Below are 20,652 nucleotides of genomic sequence, written 5' to 3' on the forward strand. Positions count from 1 at the left end.
TCAAATCACATAATGTGACAGTTAACAAATGAATATTTTTGATAATTTTTTAAAAATATAAGGAAATATTTGGACCATATTTGTATGTTAAATTATTTAATTATGAATCACATAATATGATTTACAAAATATGATTTAAAGAAATGGTTTTTTTAGCTTCACGCATCTTCTAAAACAAGAAAGATTTATTGGTCAAGAGCTGGTTAGCGTTAGATAAAGGACCCGTTAACTCATTGCACTATCAACTTTGTGTTATAATTCTAACCCCTTCTGGATCTTGCTCTTTCATTGTCTTTGGGTTTTTCACACATTATTCTAACCTTGCCGCACCCTATTTATAAGTATAAGGTGCGGTTCACATGCCATTGTTCCGTATTATGGTTCGCATTCTAAATGGACAAAGTACACTTTCTTTCAATTTCCAAATTATCTTATAGGATTCCTAATCTAATTGAACAAGGAAACTAAGATTCCTTCCTAGTTCTTTTAGGAGAAGAAACGGTGCACCCCTTACTTTACCTACACAATCCTAAACAAAATAAGACGCTAACTTGACAAGCCAGAATCCTAACAATCTCCACCTTAGTGAGTCAAACCAAGCCTTGACTGTTGCATCCCAAAGTATCTTCGAACCTTCTTGAAGTAGCTCTGCAAATCTTCAAGAACCTTCACCTTGACAATCTTCTTCTTGCCTTATTCCATCTCAAGTGAGGAGGTGCTCTACCTTAATCAATCAATGAGATTGATAAGTTCAAGCAATGTATGAACTTATTGTTTGGCACTATCTTCATAAGGAACTCCACGATATTGTCGTCCATGTGATCAAATCACGTGATGTGACAGTTCAAAGTACTAAGAAATGATTGGACCATATTTGTAGATAAAATTCTTTAATTATTAATTACATGATATGGTTTACAAAATATGGTTTAAGGAAATGGTCTTTCTAGCATCACGCATCTCCTAAAACAAGAAAGATTTATTGACCATAAGCTAGGCAGCGTTAGATGAAGGACCCGTTAACTCATTGCACTATCAACTTTGTGTTATGATTCTAACTCCCTCTAGATCTCGCTCTTTGATGTATCTAGCAATAGACAAAAACTTAGCAAAATAGAGAAAATCAGAAACACAAGATTTATACTAGTTTATCAGAACTTTTGCCTACGTCCAGTTGTGATTTCTCTGGGTAGAGAAATCACGGCTTCCTTGATTAATAATAGAGTTACAATACTTTTGCAAACACTCTTAAAACTAATCGCCTTTAAACTATCTTGATTGTCTCTAGCTTTTTCACACATTATTCTAGCCTTGTCGCACCCTAATTTAAGTATAATGTGCGGCTCACATGCCATTTTTCCAGATTATGTTTCCTATTCTAAATAGACTAGGAAAGTAAACTTTTTTTCCTTTTTCAAATTATCTTCTAGAATTCTTAATCTAATTGAATAAGGAAACTAAGATTCTTACCTAGTTCTTTTCAAAGAAGAATCGGTGTACCTTTTATTTTCCCTACACAATCCTAAACAAAATGGGACACTAACTTTGACGAGCCAAAATCTTAACAATCTCCACCTTGGTGAGTCACACCAAGTCTTGATTGTTGCATCCCAAAGTATATTCAAACCTTCTTGAAGCAGCTCTGCAAATCTTCAAGAACCTTCACCTTGACAATCTTCTTCTTGCCTCATTCCACCTCAAGTGAGGAGGTGCTCTACTTAATCAATCAATGAGGTTGATAAGTTCAAGCAATGCTTGAACTTATTAGCTGACGCTATCTTCTTAAGGAAGTCTAAGGCATTGTCGTCCGTGTGAACCTTTTCAACCAAATCTCCTCAGACTCCATCAAATCTCTGATTTTGTGATACCTTGCTTCAATGTGATGTTATCTTTCATGAAAATCCTGATTCTTTGCCAAGTGAACACTTTAGCTGTCACATTTCAGCTTCACATAATCCTGAGTGATTCTATTTGGCTTACCCAGCCACTAAGCCAAATTGCTTCATTTCCAGCTTCACCCAAAGCAATGTACTTTGCCTCTGTGGTCAACAAAGTTGTAATTGGTTGCAGTAGTGCCCTCCAATTGGTCCTCCTGCACATGTAAAGACATAACCAAAAGTTGACATTCTCTTGTTCAAGTCCCCTGCATAATCGGCATCCACATATCCCTGCATTTTCTTTTTGCTTCTCAAACATGATCACTTGTCGTCAAGAACCTTTTAAGTAACGCAAAATCCACTTGACTGCATCCCAATGTTGCTTTCATGGATTTACCAAGAACCTTTTAAGGAACACAACCTAGTACACCAAGTATACAGAGCCGTGTTCCCTGCGCATTGAAATATTTATCCCGAGATGGGTGTGTGTAGCACACAACTACATGCTTTAGTTGTTTTTCTTCTTCTCCGATTAAAAAAATTACGTTTCTTAAAAATTCAACTCCACTCATCTCCAAAACTCAAATTATGTTCGAGTAAGGCGCAGCTTGTGTTCTAGTATGAAAGGAACTGGAAAAGAATGCCAACCAAAATAACAAGGTGGTCGAACAACAGCGCGTTCTTGCGGAGAGAAAACATCTCGTATATGATCCTCGAAAGCACGTAAAAAACTGGAAAGAAGAACATTGATAACCTAAAATGCAGAACTTGAAGTCCTCAACTTTCTTTACTGTGGTAAAAAAACTGTACAGAATCTTTGATAAGCAACTGTCATCTGGTTAAAAAAACCAAGTAAATTCTGTAAATATATACATTGTTGCCAGAGACAATTCCTATCCATTGTACATACAGACATCATAGAGGAGAGGTCATTCTCACTCCTATTAAAATCAATGAAGGGGACTGAATTGTTCGAATAAATATGAAGAATCCCGGCTGACAGCAGTAACTACACAGATAAAAAATTTGAACGAACAGTTCCCGGCATGTTCAATTCCAGCACAATTTTCACCCAAAAGTCAACTTTTGCTTGGAAATTAACTGGCCTATGGCTTTCCAATTAGATTTGATAAAATCCGATTAAATAAGAAGATCATCCGCTGCCACATCAACTGAGATAGGCCAATTGGGCATGCAGAAGAGACCACATGAAGCACCTTTCAGGACTGGGACACAATGGAAAATTCCTTCTGCTGCTCAGGCATCAAGACAGCCAAACGTAGTTTGTGAAGCTGGCACAATTTTGCAAGATTGTTGAATATTGAGACCCTTGCAACATTATTATCCAATAAAACGACATGTGCAATACTGAAAGCTTCACCTTTCTCAACCGCAAATTGCAACTCTCTCATCGATATTTCAAACCAGTCTTTTCTTGTAGACTTGGTTGCTTTAACTTCAATGTACTCTCTACTATTTTCCTTCTCTCCCAGAACTATGTCATATGGTAGCCCGGTTTCGTTATGTTCATTAACCCACTTAACAACTGACTTGCCAGCTTTATCAACAAAATATTTAAAAGCAACAAGCTCACCTAGCCGCCCAGTTAAAATTGCTTGTGTCGAATTGGGTGTACCAAATCTAAGCTGATCTCTCTTGCTAAAATTAGATGAACCAAAGTCAGGAGCATCAGACACAAGACCAAAACTACTAGGATCAAACTGGATATGCATTGCCAAGTCAGCCTCATTGCCAGCCTCACCACAATTTTCTTGCAGACGATTGGAGTCTGGCAAAACTAAAGCTACTGACGTTGCTGAACAATGTTCAATTGTCCAATTAGTGTCAACTGAAACAGGTGTCAAATTATCAGTTTGTCTGCAGATACCTTCAGAATCATCACCCAATTTATTTTGTACAGCCGTGTTAGGCTGTGAACCTGGTGCCTGCGTCTTAAAACCATTTGCACGAGCATAACCAAACCCTGGTGCAGTTTTCCAATCAACAGGAGGCCAGGTTGCTGCTTTGCTTTTGGATTTCGAACTGCTTTGTTCATTTACTTCTGTTGAAATAGAACTTGTCTGCAGTGGTTTATCACTCCTCATTAAGGAATGCACGGAAGACAAGGTCCAAACAGATTCACCCTCTGGAAGCTTTGGCACCTTTTGGCTATTTAAGATGAAAAACTCTGTCTGCTCCTCATTTGAACCTGACTCTGCCATGGTTGTGATCATATGAAGGAAATTTGCCAAGTGCAGTTCAGGACTTCCATTAAAAAATAAACGAGAAAGCTCCAGAAATAATGCGTGAGAATCCGACTCTTGGGTCGTATACAAAATGCTACCCTGTATTTGTGAAATGAAACGATTAAGTGTATGAAAGTGAGAAAAATTGCAAGTACTCATCACACCAAATTCTTGGTAGAAATATCTTCCGGAATCATAAAACTATGAGAAACACCATTCAATAAGAGAAGTTGATTAAAAGGAGGAACTTTTAGGGGATGCATAATTTATATTCTCTCTTTTACCAGAACAAAGTTGGACGATGGTGTCACATAACCTGCATAAGATGTTTCACATACTAAATCCTTGTATTTCAGAAGGATGTAAGTATATTGTGGTTCCAGGTAAAGTCTAAATCAGTTTGAAGTATAATAGGAGCATTATGAAACACAAACAGCAGGCATTCACATTCAATGAAGGATGAAATAACATACCGTCAGAAGGCAACTACATTCAACTTGCTTCTTGGATTCGCTTCCAGTACCCTTTATAACATTCCGGTAAAACAGCTTTTCAACAACTACTACTTGCAAACAGTTCAGCATCTCAAATTCAGACTGCTTGAGTTGAGAATATATATCCGGGTGCACACCATGTACGTACCGCTGAGCATATGGAAGAGCCCAATCCAGCAATGCAGCTTTAAAGCTAGAGTCTTCATTACCAGAATATATTGCCTCACGAGTTACAACCTGCATGTAAACGCGAAGGTATGGGGAAGTTTTAGGTGCATGAGTTAATTTCCATAATTTAGTTTTCCATTTTCTTTTTCAAACTGATAACCCTGAATTTTGTAATACAATGCATTGTTCAACTTAATGTGGCATAATAATACATAGCAACTTTAGAGATTATTATGACTTATTGAATTCCATTTATAACTCAAACATGTTGCTTATGTTTCATACACATGATCACTTGACATGTGCATGTTTGTGAACAAATAGAGACATCTCAGCTCCGCGCACATAAAGACATATCTTAATCTTACCTCTGAAAGAGCAGGAATCCCTAAAGTCTGCATGAGGATGGACACTTTCGTACATAGCATCTCTTCATCATCTTTACTCAGTTCACCCAAGTATAGAAAATCAATGCCATCCAAGTGCTTAAACTGCTTGCTTAATTTCTTATCATCACACCAGCACACAAGACCAAATGACGGATGTAGAGAAACCCACTTATCTTGTAAAGTAGGAAGCACCGTACATTCAATCTTTGTAAGCGAATCTTTCAAATAAAGAACATCCTCAGCACTCAATCCTGATTTTAATCCATCAGTCCACTTCAGGAAAACTTGAAAAACCTGACACAAGCAACACAAAACACTTAGATCACCCTGCAGCTTGCATTCATTGTCATATTTCTCTAAACTTGGTTACATAGTACTTACTGCACTAGCTGCTTGTGAAGGCAAAGCAACATTTGATAAATGAAGCAAAATCTGAAGGTAGCTTCGGAGAGGAGGGGTCTCATGTACTCCACAGACGTTCACAAAGAAGTCATGAAGGCCTGGGTAGAAATTGCAAAGCGTCTTAATCAATGGGCCATGAGTAACACCTGCTGAGCTGCACTGACAATGAATTTCTCTGATTTGGTCTACAAACGATGTGGAATCATGCCAGTATACTTCTGCAGGGGACAACAATGTACCAGATACCACATCCTCGTGCCTGAAGCTAGATGCATAAGGAATAAATATGGAAGGTCCTGAATGGAAAACCTCTGTAATTTTCTCCGTTGAAGCAGCCATTTCATTCCAGATTAATGTGTAAAATTTCAACATTTGCCCTAGGCTGGAAGACAAAAGAAAGGCAGACTATAAAGTGTGCAATCTTTTTTTTAAGATGCAAAATTTTTGCAGACCGTGCAAAATTAAACAAATACAATGAGAGTAAAGCGTCCATATACATATATGTTTTGTGTCGAGCATTGCTTAAGGTTGTGATTTTGAAGGGACATATATCTCCATATAAGAACATTGCTTAAAATTACCTCCCGATTATGTGGATCTAATGCCTATAAAAGCAAATGATACTGTAGAGGAAATGCTCTAGGTTTAAGCACTTAAATTTCTGTGGTAATAGTATTCACAAAATTGGTGAAACCAAAACATTTAGCGTAAGATATAAGAAATAAAAGCTAACAAAATCCCTCCTGGATAAAATGAGGTCAATCATGATGGAGGGAAAATCATAATCATACCTGGCCTGGAATTCATTTTCACGCCTCCATAACTTCAAGACCTCCAGAGCATCGTCAAGAGAAACTATTGTCTTAAAGCCAATATCACGTACGAAATTCTCACTTCTCGCCTGTTTCAAAAGAATAAAAAAAAATTGGAGCACACGGATCAAGAAACTTCAAACAATATTTAAGATTTTGTACAGCTGAAATTGTAGTTATTATATCCACAGTATAGCATTGTCTCACATCCATGTTATAGAACATAGAGCAATCGCAAAGTATGCCACTACGCCTTCCAGAAACAACATATGCAAAATATTCTTGAGGTGCATTGCTCATTTCATAATGTAAACAATAGGGATTGTTAAAGAGGATTGGAATCTAGAGCTATCATTTTTTTTTTCTTTTTTCAAAATTGGTAATAATATAGTCCTGTAATCAAAAGATGCAGCCATCTCCAAATTCTAAACATATAATAAATTCTAATATCTCTAACTAGGTGTAATTTCAATTTTTTTATTTAATAAATTTTCACCTTGTACCGTCGAGTTTTCTCTTGACAAAACAGGTTCATTCCGATATAGGTACCAAAATCTCCACATTTTCTAAAAAAAAAAACAAAAGGTTCTGGAACATCATTGTAAGAATCAAATGACCACCGGAGACTGCTTCACATGGGAAGGAACCAGACCTGATTGTGGAAAAAATAAGACTTGGAGTTGAGTTTGTTCGAAAAATTAGCATCAGATATGCCATAATTATTCGGTGGTAAAATACTGAACAACTGTGCTTCACTTGACCCTGGTTGGCTCAATAAAAAAATGAATAACCACATTCCAGAACCCAATATCCCCATGACTTTGACAGAATCATAAATCTTAACCCTCAGATGTCACCACGTATGAAGAAAATGGCCAGATAATCAACAGACCATTTAAAAAGGGAGGATTGGATTCAAGAGAGGTTTTGCTTTGATGAAGATGGCATGGGTGTTGCATTAGCGAGTTTTGAGGTAAATAATGGCAACACCCAGGCCATCTTAGTCAAGTGAGGTTAATAATCCCAACATAATCCTCCCATTTTAAATCGTTTCTTGATTTTGTGGCTTTTTCTTCATTTTGCACATGTAAACAGTTGGATATGAATTAGTAGGTGAACAGAGAGGCGGTGGGGGAATTATTAAGGAAGTACAGCGTCCAAACAGCAACACCGTATAAATAATGTTAATTAATTTATTAACTACCATAAAAAATTTCTTCTTCGTAGATGCAGCATCATAATATCCTTTTGTCTTATTATGAATTGTTTTATGAAGCGAGAAACTTTTATTTATGCTTCTATGGACAAGGAGAACATTAAACATGAAAGAGAACAGACAGGCTTATCAAATCGAATGATAATAATATAATGGTGTCACCAACCATTAACACCAATATTCAACTAATTCACATAATTAAAATCTTGAAGCTAAATTGTGAATCCTAGCGATTATGAAAAGCATGTCATATTAGATAATTAAAATACGATTAGAGAAAAAAAATATATATTAGAAGATAGAAAATAAAGTTGACATATAAATAATTGTGTAGAAGAAATCCAAAATATAAATATCACAAGAAGTCAAAGTTGGACATATATTAATTTCCCCACACAGATTTTCACAGAATTATTTACAATCATTCATCAGCGGATACCTACAAATATTCTCACACCAATGTGATTGAAGTTATATAAGCTTTATTGATACCATTCAAACTGTTAGGAAAAATCGGGAAGTGATTTAACATGCAGAAAAAAAGACAAAACATGTAGAAAAGAAATAAAAAAGGTCACAACCTTTTCCCTTCGGAGTAAAAAATGGGGAATTTCGTATGCAGGTACCAAACTAACCTTTGGAATCGTAAAAGGAGCAGATGCCCCCAGAGTCAAACGCACTGCATCACAGTCATGATATAAATGTTTAGGATAGTGAAGCACATCATCCATCGCTGATGCTACCCACTGCACATCACAGATGCTACTTATAAATGAAGATTTGAAGGGCCTTCTGTCGGCTTCAGAGTTAGAAGCACAATAACCAGTAGTTTTTTCACTATAACAATCATCCCACATAGTATCAAGAACCTCTAAAAGATATTCACAACCTCTTTTGTTGCCATCTCTGGCCAATACTGACAATAAGTCGACCAATTCAGGGGACTCCCAATCTGTGATATTTGGCCTAAGGGAAATTAAGTCCTTATCCCATATCAAATTCTTAACTACTCCATCTGAAATATCAGCTATTCCCTTCTCAACTTGAACTACTTTGACGAAATCCATTATCCCAATTTGCTGGAAAAATTGCCTCCACTTCTCCAGTTCACATGGGAGTGACTTTGCGACAGGATGTCTCAAATAGGAGATGTCAACCTCATGCCACTTCATATCCACCATATTAATCAACTTCTTTATGTCCACGGGATTACCAAATTCTTGACTGAAATGAATTGATACCTCAGAAGGTCGTTTAAAGCCATGATTTGTTGATATGTAAGCTTTATCCCGTATTTCAGAGATTATATATTCCCTTTCAACATGACAATCGGAGCAGCTAGACTGTAGGTGGAGCATAACAAAGCAGAGATATTCAATCATCAAATTCTTATCCCTATCCATTATTCTATCGTCAGACATAGCTGGCAGGATGTGCACTTTGACAATTTCGTGTGTAGACAACTTCTGGACACCAATTCGGAAAAGCATACATGTGAGTTTTTCAACTGTCGTCACATCCATGGATGACATATCTGCAGACACTGTAGAAAGGAGGGCAGGATTTACGGTCTGAAGTTTTGCATATAAGTGTGGAAAGGACTCAAGTCCGTGCTGAGCTTCAAGCTCAGTGCATGAGACATCAAAATGTAACCAAATTGGGCCTTCATCTATTGCACTGTAAGTACCATTTGAAAGAGGAATGAATGGAATTTTTCGAAGGTTTTCTATGACATCCATTTGAATTCTAGAGTCAAATGAAGGTTCCACAGATGAACTGAAAAACATTGCATAAAGTTCACTTAGCCAAAAGGCCAGCCAACCAAACCCCATTGATTTGAGATCATTATGTTTATGGCATAAAGAGACCATAACTTGAAGAAGAACTTTGGGCCCATACTCTGCAATACCTAGTGCACTTGCAAGTTGGTCTGACAGCACAATATTTTTATCCAAGAACCCAAGGCCAAGATGTTCACGTAGTAAACTGTCAGGAAGAAGTGAATGAGCACGTTCATTCCAACCTCTTAGGACTTTGCAAGGAGGAAGCCATTCATTGTTTCCCCCTTCTAGGAGTAAGCAATTTGACATACGTAATTTAGAAATAATCAATCGAGGAAGAGAAGAAAAGAAGCCATGTACCTCCCCGACAAGCGGAACAAAGGACATATAAGCTGCCACAGCTCTGCCTGGATTCTCTCTAAAACATGGAAGAGCACAAAAAGATCTCTCTACATCGATAAACAAACCTGGAAATTCGGACAATAGCCACTGGTTCCAGGGACTATCTCCATCCACTTCCTCTCTAGATGAAGTAATGGCAAAATCACCCTGCAGAATAAATTTCAGGCCATAAGTTCTTAGAGGAAGAAATGCAAAAACCGGGTGTTGGCGTAAATCTGGACTATAATCGCCACTATCGGATTCCTTCAAAGTCAATGCTATCGAGATCTCTGTTTTTTGTACATCACTACGAACAAATTCTGCTTGCAATTTTTTAGATACTACAAACCATGTCATTTTTTCTTTCCCATGTGAAACCTTAACGATACCATCTCCCACAATTTCTTTTCTCATGACAGTAAGTGAATCATCGAGCAAGTTTCTGAACTTGATACACTGGAGGCGGTGCAGAAAGAGTAATAAAGATGGATGAAGATCTGAAAACATATTTATAATGTTTTTCATGACAGTTGCATCTGATAACTTTGATTTGAAGGGAAGAACAATGCAAGTGTTCCAGCAGTCACGGTCAGATTGATCACTGCCACCAGAAGCAAGCCTACTAAACAAGCCAATACTGCAGGGAGGTACAACCGTTGGCAAAACAAACCCGATCTGACCCTCACTTATATCAAATTTGATATGGAACCCATTGGAATGAATTTCTGGAGCATCTGTGACCTGCAGATAAATGCAAGCATATAAATGAAGGCATACTATCAATGTCTTTCTGGACCATTATGGATCCAGTGGAGCAAGTCTCCTAAAAACAGGGAACGAAGCTGAGAGTTTGATTAACAAAAATAATAAATAATTCACAGCAACAGTAAAACATATAATCCATAGTTCCTATAATAAGGCTTGTTAGAAATTCAAATGATAGTACAACTGTATAAGGTACTTCACTTAATGCAGCAAACAATCAAAAAAGAATAGGTGTGGCTTGACATGAGAGAGAGAGAGAGAGAGAGAGAGAGAATGACAACTGCAGTGTTTTCACAACGTACCCGAAATACTGATTTGAAACCAATGCCCTTCTGCCCTATATATCCAGCATTAGATCCTTTCTTGGTGGAACTTCCAACGTCACAAAGTGCTCTAATGTTCTGGGAAGAGAATCCTAGCTCATTGTTTAAAACAATAATACTTGATTCTTGAAGAATAAATGTTAGAGTTGGTTCTACATTTGTTGGGTAGGTATTATCATCAGCATTTTGAACCTGAGACAACAATAAAAGAATAAATACGTACAATAATTAGATGTATAAAATTGTATTAAAACATCACTAGCTTATCAAAGGCTTGTTTTCAACTTCAGACTCAACTATAGTATCAAACATATAAAGATCATATAAAATCTAAATTTGACAATATGTTGTTGTAGGAGAAATTTCATAAATGAAAGGTGTTGAGAGTATGTCCTACGTTGAGAATTCTAAGCCCTGCATAACAATATATGCTATCAGGGGCATCAGGCAACAAAACAAAATATAAATAAATATATAAATATGCATAGTTATGTTTTTCAAACTATCAACCTGGCACCATGCTATAAACAAATAATAAAGTTGACCACTTAACATGTCAGGCTGTTTACAAAGATTTCTATATGTATAAATACACATGTAACCACTAGTCAGTAAACCCAGAAAGCCGAACAAATCTTAGCAGAGTTCATTTATTAATCAGAATCCAAGAGAATGTCCAGAAATTACATGAAAAAAAAAGTATATAACAAGACCGGGCATTTATACCATAAATGAAAGAGGAAAAAATTATATGACAAGACCAAGAATTTAGACGGTAAATGTAAATGAAAGAGGGGACATCAAACAGATAGTAAAAAGGAGGAAAACATCACATAATTGAGCAGATGACTGCACTAAGCACAATGAAAGGAGGAAAAAGACAGACAGACAGACAGAGAGAGAGGGCACCCTTACCAGCTCAAGAAGAAAGTGTGAATCCTGAGAATACAATTCTTGTGAAAGACAATGAATAGCTCTCCCTAAGCGAGCATGCTGCTTTTTTAGCATGATACTTTCAACACTTTGTAGGCTTGAATCAAGACCGAATTCATCTCTCCGGATTGACTCAATTAACTGGGCTGCATCTTCATGTTTATTAAGCTCCACAGAACTTTGTGTGGAACAATATCCATTTCTAGCATCAGAAGCTTCTGCGCTATCAATCTTCATACAGATACCAGTACATCCACCTGTCTGCTCATCTGACCTACCAGATGCACCCATGCTCTGTTCAGAAGCAGAAAACTTACCTGACACATCTTGCACAATCATTGAGCTTGACCCTGTTTCATAACTAACAGAATTCATACGTGAATCCGCAGATATGGACAAGTCAGTAGCATCATTGGAACAAAATTCATAGTAATCAGTAATCCACTCAACTATACCAAGAGACAACCCAACTTCATGAAGCATGAGACGCTGTTCTGATTTGATACATTCACCCAGAATGGCTGAAGGAGCATGTTTGACAACAGATTGTATCCCAGAAAGCAATATATCAGCAGAAAAATCACGAAACTCGGCAGGTAGGTACCCAAGACATTCAAGGACAAATCTTGATATAACAGGCGTTGCCCTATTTATCTTGCTTAAGTCACTGTGTAATTTACTACACAATTTACCAGCAGCAACTTCACCAACAATTTCTTGTCTAGACAGTGGTTCTCCATAATTAAAAGAATTATTATTGTCATGTACTTCCAAACCATCTAAATAATTCTTCAGGATTACTTCAAATGCATGTTGTATATGAATTTTCAGAAGGGAGACAGGAACATGTTTTTCTCCCCCAACTAGTGAAAATAGAGATAGCATTTTCACTGCTGTTTGAAAAGAGGATCCTTGAAGTGCAGCTTCCAAGAATGAATCAACAGTTGCTGAATGATCTAACCGAATCAGTTTTCCATCTCTTGTCACCAAACACAAAAGTTCATCCGTGTTGACTTCCTTCAACAGCCATGGTAAAAGAGGACCAAGAGAGGGAGCAAACAAAAGGTCCCAATGTGACCATAAGTTTAAATCTGACATCATTGGTGCCCTAAGTAAGACTTCAATTGCATCCTTGGATGTAACAGATTCATAAGGCTTTGCTTTCTGGCCACTGTCAGTATTGATTAAAGTGCTGTTCCATAGGACATTCTCCATCTGTGCTGATGACTGTCTAGCATAATTAGTTCCACATAGTGCCATCGAAAATAGAACACATTTGGAAATCGCAGCATTTTTATGCTTTCCCACTATACTTAAGAAATCTTCCACTGAACCATTTTCGATAGTTGTGAAACTAACCAATGGGAACTGCTTCCTAAGCAGCAGTAATATTTTTTCTTTAGTAATGTTTTCATCCTCCCATAAACTATTCAAAGCTTGAGATACTAAAACAACCAAATGGTGTTGGAGCAAGCAAACCTCCAAAGGACACTTCCCAGTTACGTCACCAGTCAGGAACTTGCACAGCTCGTGTGGCAGTAGACAAGCATGTTTCTCTAAGAACATAAAAAACTCCCCATAACCAAGGGATTTAAATTCCTTGACACCAAATTCTTTGACTAGCCAAAGCTCGCAATCACAAAGCTTTCTCAAGAAGATAAATATATTCTCCTGAAGTGATTGACTATCGTTATGCCTTCCTTGATCACTCTCAAAATACAAGGTAATTTTTCTGATTATGTCCTCAACAGAAACACCTGTGAAATTTAATTACAGAACACCATAAGGCATACAAGTTTCAAAGAGAAACATTAAAAAATGAGGGAACAGAGAAAGACGAGATATTATCTTATTATAAGGAGTTAAGAAAAAATACTTTGGTGTCAATAATTTAAACCTATTTGCGGCAGTAATTTTGACTGCCTACAGCTCAAAAGTGTGCTGGGGGGTACTGAAATCCATTTTTCAATTGTTAGATGGAATTACTATTGTAAAATAATAGAAGATTGATACCCATGATGTGATCCAAAGGGGGAGGCCTTATGCCTGCTAATCTCCTCATTCCTGTGTTATGTGTAAAGCAGTGGGGGAAAGTGTGGGTCATGTAACCTTACACTGTCCCCTTAGATACAACGGGTTGTAGAGATTGTTTAGCGAGAAATTTCTGGAATACTAAGTGCTAGGAACAGGTAAACAAGTAAGACATGGTTAGCTTTTTAGACACTAGTTATATTGTAGGTTATCTGGATGGAGAGGAATAGGAGAATCTTTAAAGAGTATGAAGGGGTGGAAGTGGATAAACAATGGAAAAAGGTTAAGTTTGGGCCTCCATTTGGGCTTTGGTGACTTGGGAATTCAAAGAATTATCTATTTCTTCTAACCAGGATTACAGGTGGTTGAAGATTTCTTTGTTGTTTTCACTCTATCTAGAGTTCACCGCAGTTTCTTTGTGCTTCTGGGATTTATGTTGTACTTGTATGTATTAGTGATGTTATTGATGAGGACTCCTTGTCCACGAATTGTAATTAATGTTTTCTTCACTATTAATGGCTTGTTTACTAACTTCAAATAGGGAAAGTCTGAAATATGGGTTATCAAATGGTTTTGTATTTCCTAGTTTTTCAGGTATTGGATTAAGAATGATTCCAAATGTGTTGGTAAATCAAAGGGAAGTCAGAAAATAGAAGAAACCCCCATTCTAGGTAAGTAAACATGAAATTATTATGTGAAGAAGGTGGTCAGTCATAGGGGTCAAGGGTGTTTTAGTCTTTTAGTGCTAGGGTTTTAAAATAAAAGTTGTCGATTTGTGGTTCCAGCAGGCCCATTAGTCTTTAAATTTCCTTGATCTACAAGGATCCGGTCATTATTTCCGCTTTCTAAAGAATTGGGTTATTTCTTGTTCAATTAGTTTTAGGTTTGTTATAAGTTGCATCATTGTAATTCTCTTTAGATAGTAATGAATAATTGAATAAGATCGATGGAGTTTTTCTCCTCTCCAGGTTAGTGTGATTCTAACCCTAGTTGTTATGCCCAAGGCCTCTACAAGTGATTCATAGAAACCCATGATGCTAGTAGTTTCTATCCTGTACTCATATTTTCCCACATTTTCCCATAATCCTTTTGTCCTGCATCATTATGCTTCTTCTGTTTCAAAAAAATTAAAATAACCATCACTTACTCTGCATATGCTCAACAATATGTTCAGTGATGACCTGCGGATCCTTCATTTTTTGTTCATCTTTAGTAATTGGTTCAACATCTATGCTCACATATTCAGGACAGTTATCAGTAAGACTGCCAGTTAACTCATATTGACTGACAGTTTGGAATGTATCATACATGCTGTCCCACATTCCACATTTGATAGACGAGACCTGCAACATAGAAATGACAATGTGAGTGATCATAAACAATAAAGGATTTCGCTGGTTATCACAATACAAAATAAAACTTCCACAGCAAACCTGTGGAAAACTGAAAGAAACACACATAAGACAAATTGAGAACCTTCTAGAGTAATTTTTTTGAAAATTTTCAGATATAAAGAATGATCTTAACCTAATATACAGGCCTATAAAATGCCATCTATAAGCATAACAACAATTTTAAAAACCATTATAAGCTACTTCATGTTCTTTTCTTGTAGACTTCCCATACTCTCAGGTACGACCTTCTCTTATCTTATATACAAGGCCTTAGCTGAATCTTACCTTAAAGCATTCAAGGTAATTAAATGTATTGAACCCACGATAGAAAAACTAAAGGCAAAAGGAACCACATGAAGTACACTAAAATATGTAATACAAGAGTTAAAACACCAAAACACACAAACATAACAAAAACATATATGCATCTCCATACTTTAATATCCTCAGGAATTCAATAATAAAAAATCTGCAAAACAATAAAATACTACATGTGAAACTAATAAGCTGATAATTAAACAGGCCACAATGACTTACAGCAACATTTAGTAATCCAATTAATGGATCTAAGGAAAACATTGACTTGATTTTCTTTCTCTTCTGAGCTTTAGTATTATTATACAGCAGCATTCTATCAAGTACCTACAAGAAACAAAAGATATTTTGTGAAACCGAATTTTGTAGAATAAAAAATGAAAGAACCCTGATACTTATAGCACTCGTAATAAGTTAAAACAGCGAAGGAATAAAAAATGAAAGAACGTGGGGCAACTTTTGTAATGCAAGGAAACACAATGTATTGGAATTATTTGACATGTATTTCTTATCCTTGTCAACACCCGGGGGATATGAGAAACATCAATACGTTTAGAACTCTGTTACTTATAGCACTCGTAATAAGGCTAAGTTAAAACAGCGAAGGAATAAAAAATGAAAGAACAAGGTGCAACTTTTGTAATGCAAGGAAACACAATTTATTGAAATTATTTGACTTGTATTTCTTATCCTTGTCAACACCGGTGGGATATGAGAAACATCAGCAAACACCTCCAGTTATTCCCTGAATATATTTCCTTTATATCCACGACCTTCCCCCATTAATACAATTCACTAAAAATATCAATCTATAAAGATATCAGCCAGAAAATGAAGCACATTTCCAGGCACAATGTTTTCTTCAAATCTTTGAAACCTAGAGAATATGGTATCAGTTACACATAAAAATCAAGTTCATTATAATTCTGAAAAGCAATGAAAATACATTACATAAACAGATACCGTACCATTGGCAGGTATGTGATATCTAATCATTTGTTTACATACCAAAACAAAAGCATGAACATACCTCTGCCACAGTGTGCTCCCGACATGCCTCCTTCCAGGTTGTAATAAACATCTTCATATAGTTATTGTCAACTGAAAGTTCATCTTCATGCAAATTGCTGACCTCATTGGTTTCCCTACCATTTTCCACAGGATGGGCATCTTGAACCTTATCTCTCTTCTGCAATTTGTGCGGAATGGAGATTGCACTGTTTATGTTTTCAGATTTCCTTTTCTTTCTAATGGACCCACTACTCTCATTGTGCTTTTGGGTGCCGCTAGCTGGAGAAAGCTGGCTCAATCCAAGACGTGTCCTCTCTTCTATTGCAGACGGGTAAGGACAGCTGCTCACTTGGTCAGAACTTTTAACAGATTGTGCTGAGTGGTTAACCTGACTACCTGTGACATGGTCATTATTTTCAAAATCATCTTCGGATGAATAATTCTCATTATCTTCATCCTCTGAGCTTGAAGAATCAAATCTAATGTGCTTGCCACGAAAATCCTTATGCATGGAAGAAAACGATTCAACACGCTGAGAAATGGTGCTGAAACGTTCATCTAGCTGATTTTTCAGTGCGGAGAAAAGTGGACGCTTCCTACATTTTGTATCTAATTTTTGCTCAAATCCCTTCGCAGATTTCTTTTCTAATCTCCTGGCTTTCCGAATGGCCGAAATATAATTCCTGTGATCATAAAGTAACTTCAATCTACGACATTATAAATTTGCATACATCATTGAAAAATAATAAATGAGATGACTACATAATATCATGAGACTGTCTTAACCCCTTAGAAAACTAAAATCATGGTTAACAAATTTAACCATCAATAAACTAGGATTGATACACACACACACACACACACACACACACAAACACACAGAGGTGATGACTCATATAAATTATAAATGACCAACTACTTCATACAGGTCCACAAACGAAGCAGAAACAAAGTCAACACATAATGCTTGAGATTGGGCCATTTTATTTTATATCAAAATGTCTGTGAATCCTGAATATTATTCATGACAAAGAGATTTTATAGTTAGTGGCAAGAATTGACAAACAGCATGCATTACCTCAGCAGAAGCATGCATCAAATATCCCTGTGACTCAAAGAGAGAATGGGCAAGTACTATAAGAGATCCTACTCAACATCCCTAATACAGAAGGAAAAAAATTTAACTGCCGCATGCACTTGCAAATACTAGAAGGAATTTTACTGCATGAAAGCTTCATAAACTAGTAAATCCAGCATCTTATAAATGCATATGAACTAAAGAAAAAAATAGATTTCCTTTGCCAATGTAATTCTCTGATCACAATTCATCTATCTACAAAACCGCTTTGTTAATCATAAAGTAGAAGCAACAAATGTGAGACTTACCCCACACTGTGAATTCGTATTCCAAGATCATCCTTGCTTGCAGCTGCTCGCTTTTTAACGATGAAATCTAAAATCTCTTCAGGGCTAAACCTTTTATTGTTAGAAGTATCCATGAACTCTGAAAGTAGAGATATTATCTCCCTACTAGTTATCTTAAACACTTTAGTTGTATCAGACTTCACCGAGAAATAATGCAAAACAAGTGGGTGTTGCAACAAAGGGCCCAATCCCAGCTCTTCAAACTGCTCAATCCTCTCATTCTTGCAGATTGCTACTTCCATATCATACAATGAAGTAATGGTTTGAACGCCAACGAAACAATGGATAAATGCATTTATCTAAATTCCAATAGAAAATAAGTAAAGATTGATGGGATTTAATACATAAAAGCATTAGATCTTATAAGACAAAATACGGAAAAGATGCAAAATTTTAATATTGTATCATATGCTTCTTTGGTTGTTGAGAAAACAAGAGAAAATAAATAGTTGCATGTTCATTGTGCTTGATTGTATTACTTTTACTTTACAAATGAAACTTCATATTCAAATGAGCGAAACAAAAGACAATATGTATACTCACCCTGGACAATTAACGTCCGGTGCATATAGATAGCAAATCTCCTTGCAATTGCTAATAAAAAGGTCAAGCCTTTTAGTTGCTCTCAACCCCAATCAGAAATATTAATTTATTAAATCACCTCCATTATGTTTAAACTACTGAAAAAAATCCGATGAAGCAAGATAACTTTTGCCAAAGAAAGGGTAAAGTAAAAAAATATCCTTAAGAAGCCCAGAGTTCTCTCGACTCTTTGGTCCAAAATTCCAATTCCTCACCCCACAATCAAATGTGGTCTCTCTTATATCCATGATTTTCTTTGTTTAATGTGGTTTCTCAGAGGTTGATTACAAAATACAAATCATGTATGTTTCCCCCAATACAGAGTAATTTCAATATATTCCTAACACGCAATCAAAGTGTTTAAATTACGAAAGAAGGATTACCAATATCAATTGCAACTATTTTCCCATACTTTATTAGCAACCAAATGAAGCATTACTTAGAGGGTACCATTACCTTCGCTTCGCTGAGCATGAGGCGGTTCAGAGACGGCACTTGCTGCATCTGAAACCCCAAAGAATCCCAGCTATCAACCTTGAGCATCAGAAGGGTCGACTGCGAGACCTTCCACGCGGAGACGTTCTCTCCTGCGGCGGCAAGTTCGTCGCGAGCCTTCCCCACTGCGCGGTCAATTCTCTCGAGCATATCTCTCGAGTTCTGAGGCCGAAAGACCGCCGAGCTCAAAACCTGCTGGGGAGGAGGAGTGAAGCCAGGGTTTTGGATAGGGAAATTAGTGGGAGGGAAGGTTTGGTAAGGGTTTTGGTAGGCACTGTGGGGTATGAAGGCAGGGTTGGAGGGATAGACATATGGTGAATTGATGGCGCTTTGGAGGGGGAACATAGGGTTTTGGGGTTGTTGCGGTGGCTGACCCCGTCCGCCGCCGGAGGAGCGGCGAGAAGGTCGTCCGTACATGGCGAGGAAGAAACAGAGAAAGAGAAGGGAAAATATTTGGTGGGTGCGTGGAGTTAGTTATTATTGGAGGGAGTTTGCACCCAGCTTCGTACTGGAGACCCAGCAGCAGCTTTTACTACAGGGCTGGCTAGCCACGCTCTCTCTGCACTCGGTGGGTTTGTGAGAGCGTTTTACGGCAGGCGCGAAATCTTTTTGTTTCTGAGGAGGTTTTGTTGGGGTTTTAGGTTGAGCGCCGTTCTTTCTCAGTGTCCTCGTTTATTCGCTTTAGAGGATGTATATATACGAGTAAGTAATTTGATGATAGAATTTGCAAACTAAATGACGTGTTACAAATAGGAATAAGTACGTTTGTCAACATTTAAGTAATAAATCAATTATCAACTTTCATGTTCTTTAATTTTCAAAATTTTGTCTCCAAATTTAGTTTCTCTAGTATTATCCTTTATATATATTATCAGTTTTGGTTTTTGATATATTTTGGATGCCAATAACATCCTTTTTTAAGAACACATAGTGCTTCGATTAAAAAATATATTACCATGTGTAAATTTATTTTCCACTTGATGATGTATTATTGGATTAAGATGTCATAATGATAATAAACTTATTATATGTAAATTATTTTTCGTACATAGGCATAAGGTTTCAACTTATTTAGGTGTCATACGTATAATTAAGAGAGTAATACGTTTTGGATCTCTCCCTTAATTAATGCAATAGGTTTGAACCCTCATTCATCCGTTAATAATAGTAAAATTAAAATGAAAAATAAAAAAGACGCAAATATTTAAAATGAGAGTGGCAGTGATCCATGTATTGGGCCAGCAACGAGCCCGCTTTCACCAACCCAACACAAAAGGTTTTATGTACATACTTAATTACGTGGTCTTCCGAGTAGACATAAGAATACAACTTTGGGACTTTAGTCGAGTTGGAAGGTGTTTTGACTACTTTCCTTTTGTTTAACCAAACACTTTTTAAAACACACTTTACATTTGTTTTACCAAACACGGTTTCAAAATATACTTTAAACACCGCTTCATTTTGTTAACACAAGTATTATTTTAAAATTTCTGTCTAGCGCCGCCTAGTAGATTTTGAAATACCGCTTCATTTTATTAACACAAGCATTGTTTTAAAGCAGCTGACTACTATCCCGATTAATCTTTAGTCATTTGAAAATTATGAAATGACT

At 36.7% G+C, this 20,652-nt stretch overlaps 1 protein-coding gene across 2 annotated transcripts; it reads right to left on the minus strand.

The window, feature by feature from the left end:
- Positions 1-2,637: 2,637 nt before the first annotated feature.
- Positions 2,638-19,686, minus strand: LOC137722351 (protein NO VEIN). Of its 2 annotated transcripts, none has more exons than XM_068461334.1 (13): positions 19,002-19,686; positions 17,925-18,262; positions 16,558-17,221; positions 15,750-15,854; positions 14,966-15,161; positions 11,770-13,544; positions 10,834-11,046; positions 8,240-10,507; positions 6,368-6,477; positions 5,556-5,958; positions 5,154-5,468; positions 4,597-4,854; positions 2,638-4,222 (listed from the first exon to the last, which is right to left on the minus strand). In XM_068461334.1, the coding sequence occupies exons 1-13, from the start codon at positions 19,455-19,457 to the stop codon at positions 3,098-3,100; spliced, it is 8,226 nt and encodes a 2,741-aa protein (XP_068317435.1). In that variant the 5' UTR covers positions 19,458-19,686; the 3' UTR covers positions 2,638-3,097. The 2 variants fall into 2 exon arrangements, with proteins under 2 accessions (XP_068317435.1, XP_068317436.1); XM_068461335.1 differs by having other exon boundaries at positions 17,925-18,195; positions 19,002-19,133.
- Positions 19,687-20,652: the final 966 nt, after the last annotated feature.

The sequence above is a fragment of the Pyrus communis genome, chromosome 17, assembly GCF_963583255.1.
Source record: "Pyrus communis chromosome 17, drPyrComm1.1, whole genome shotgun sequence".
NCBI classification, from domain to species: Eukaryota; Viridiplantae; Streptophyta; class Magnoliopsida; order Rosales; family Rosaceae; genus Pyrus; species Pyrus communis.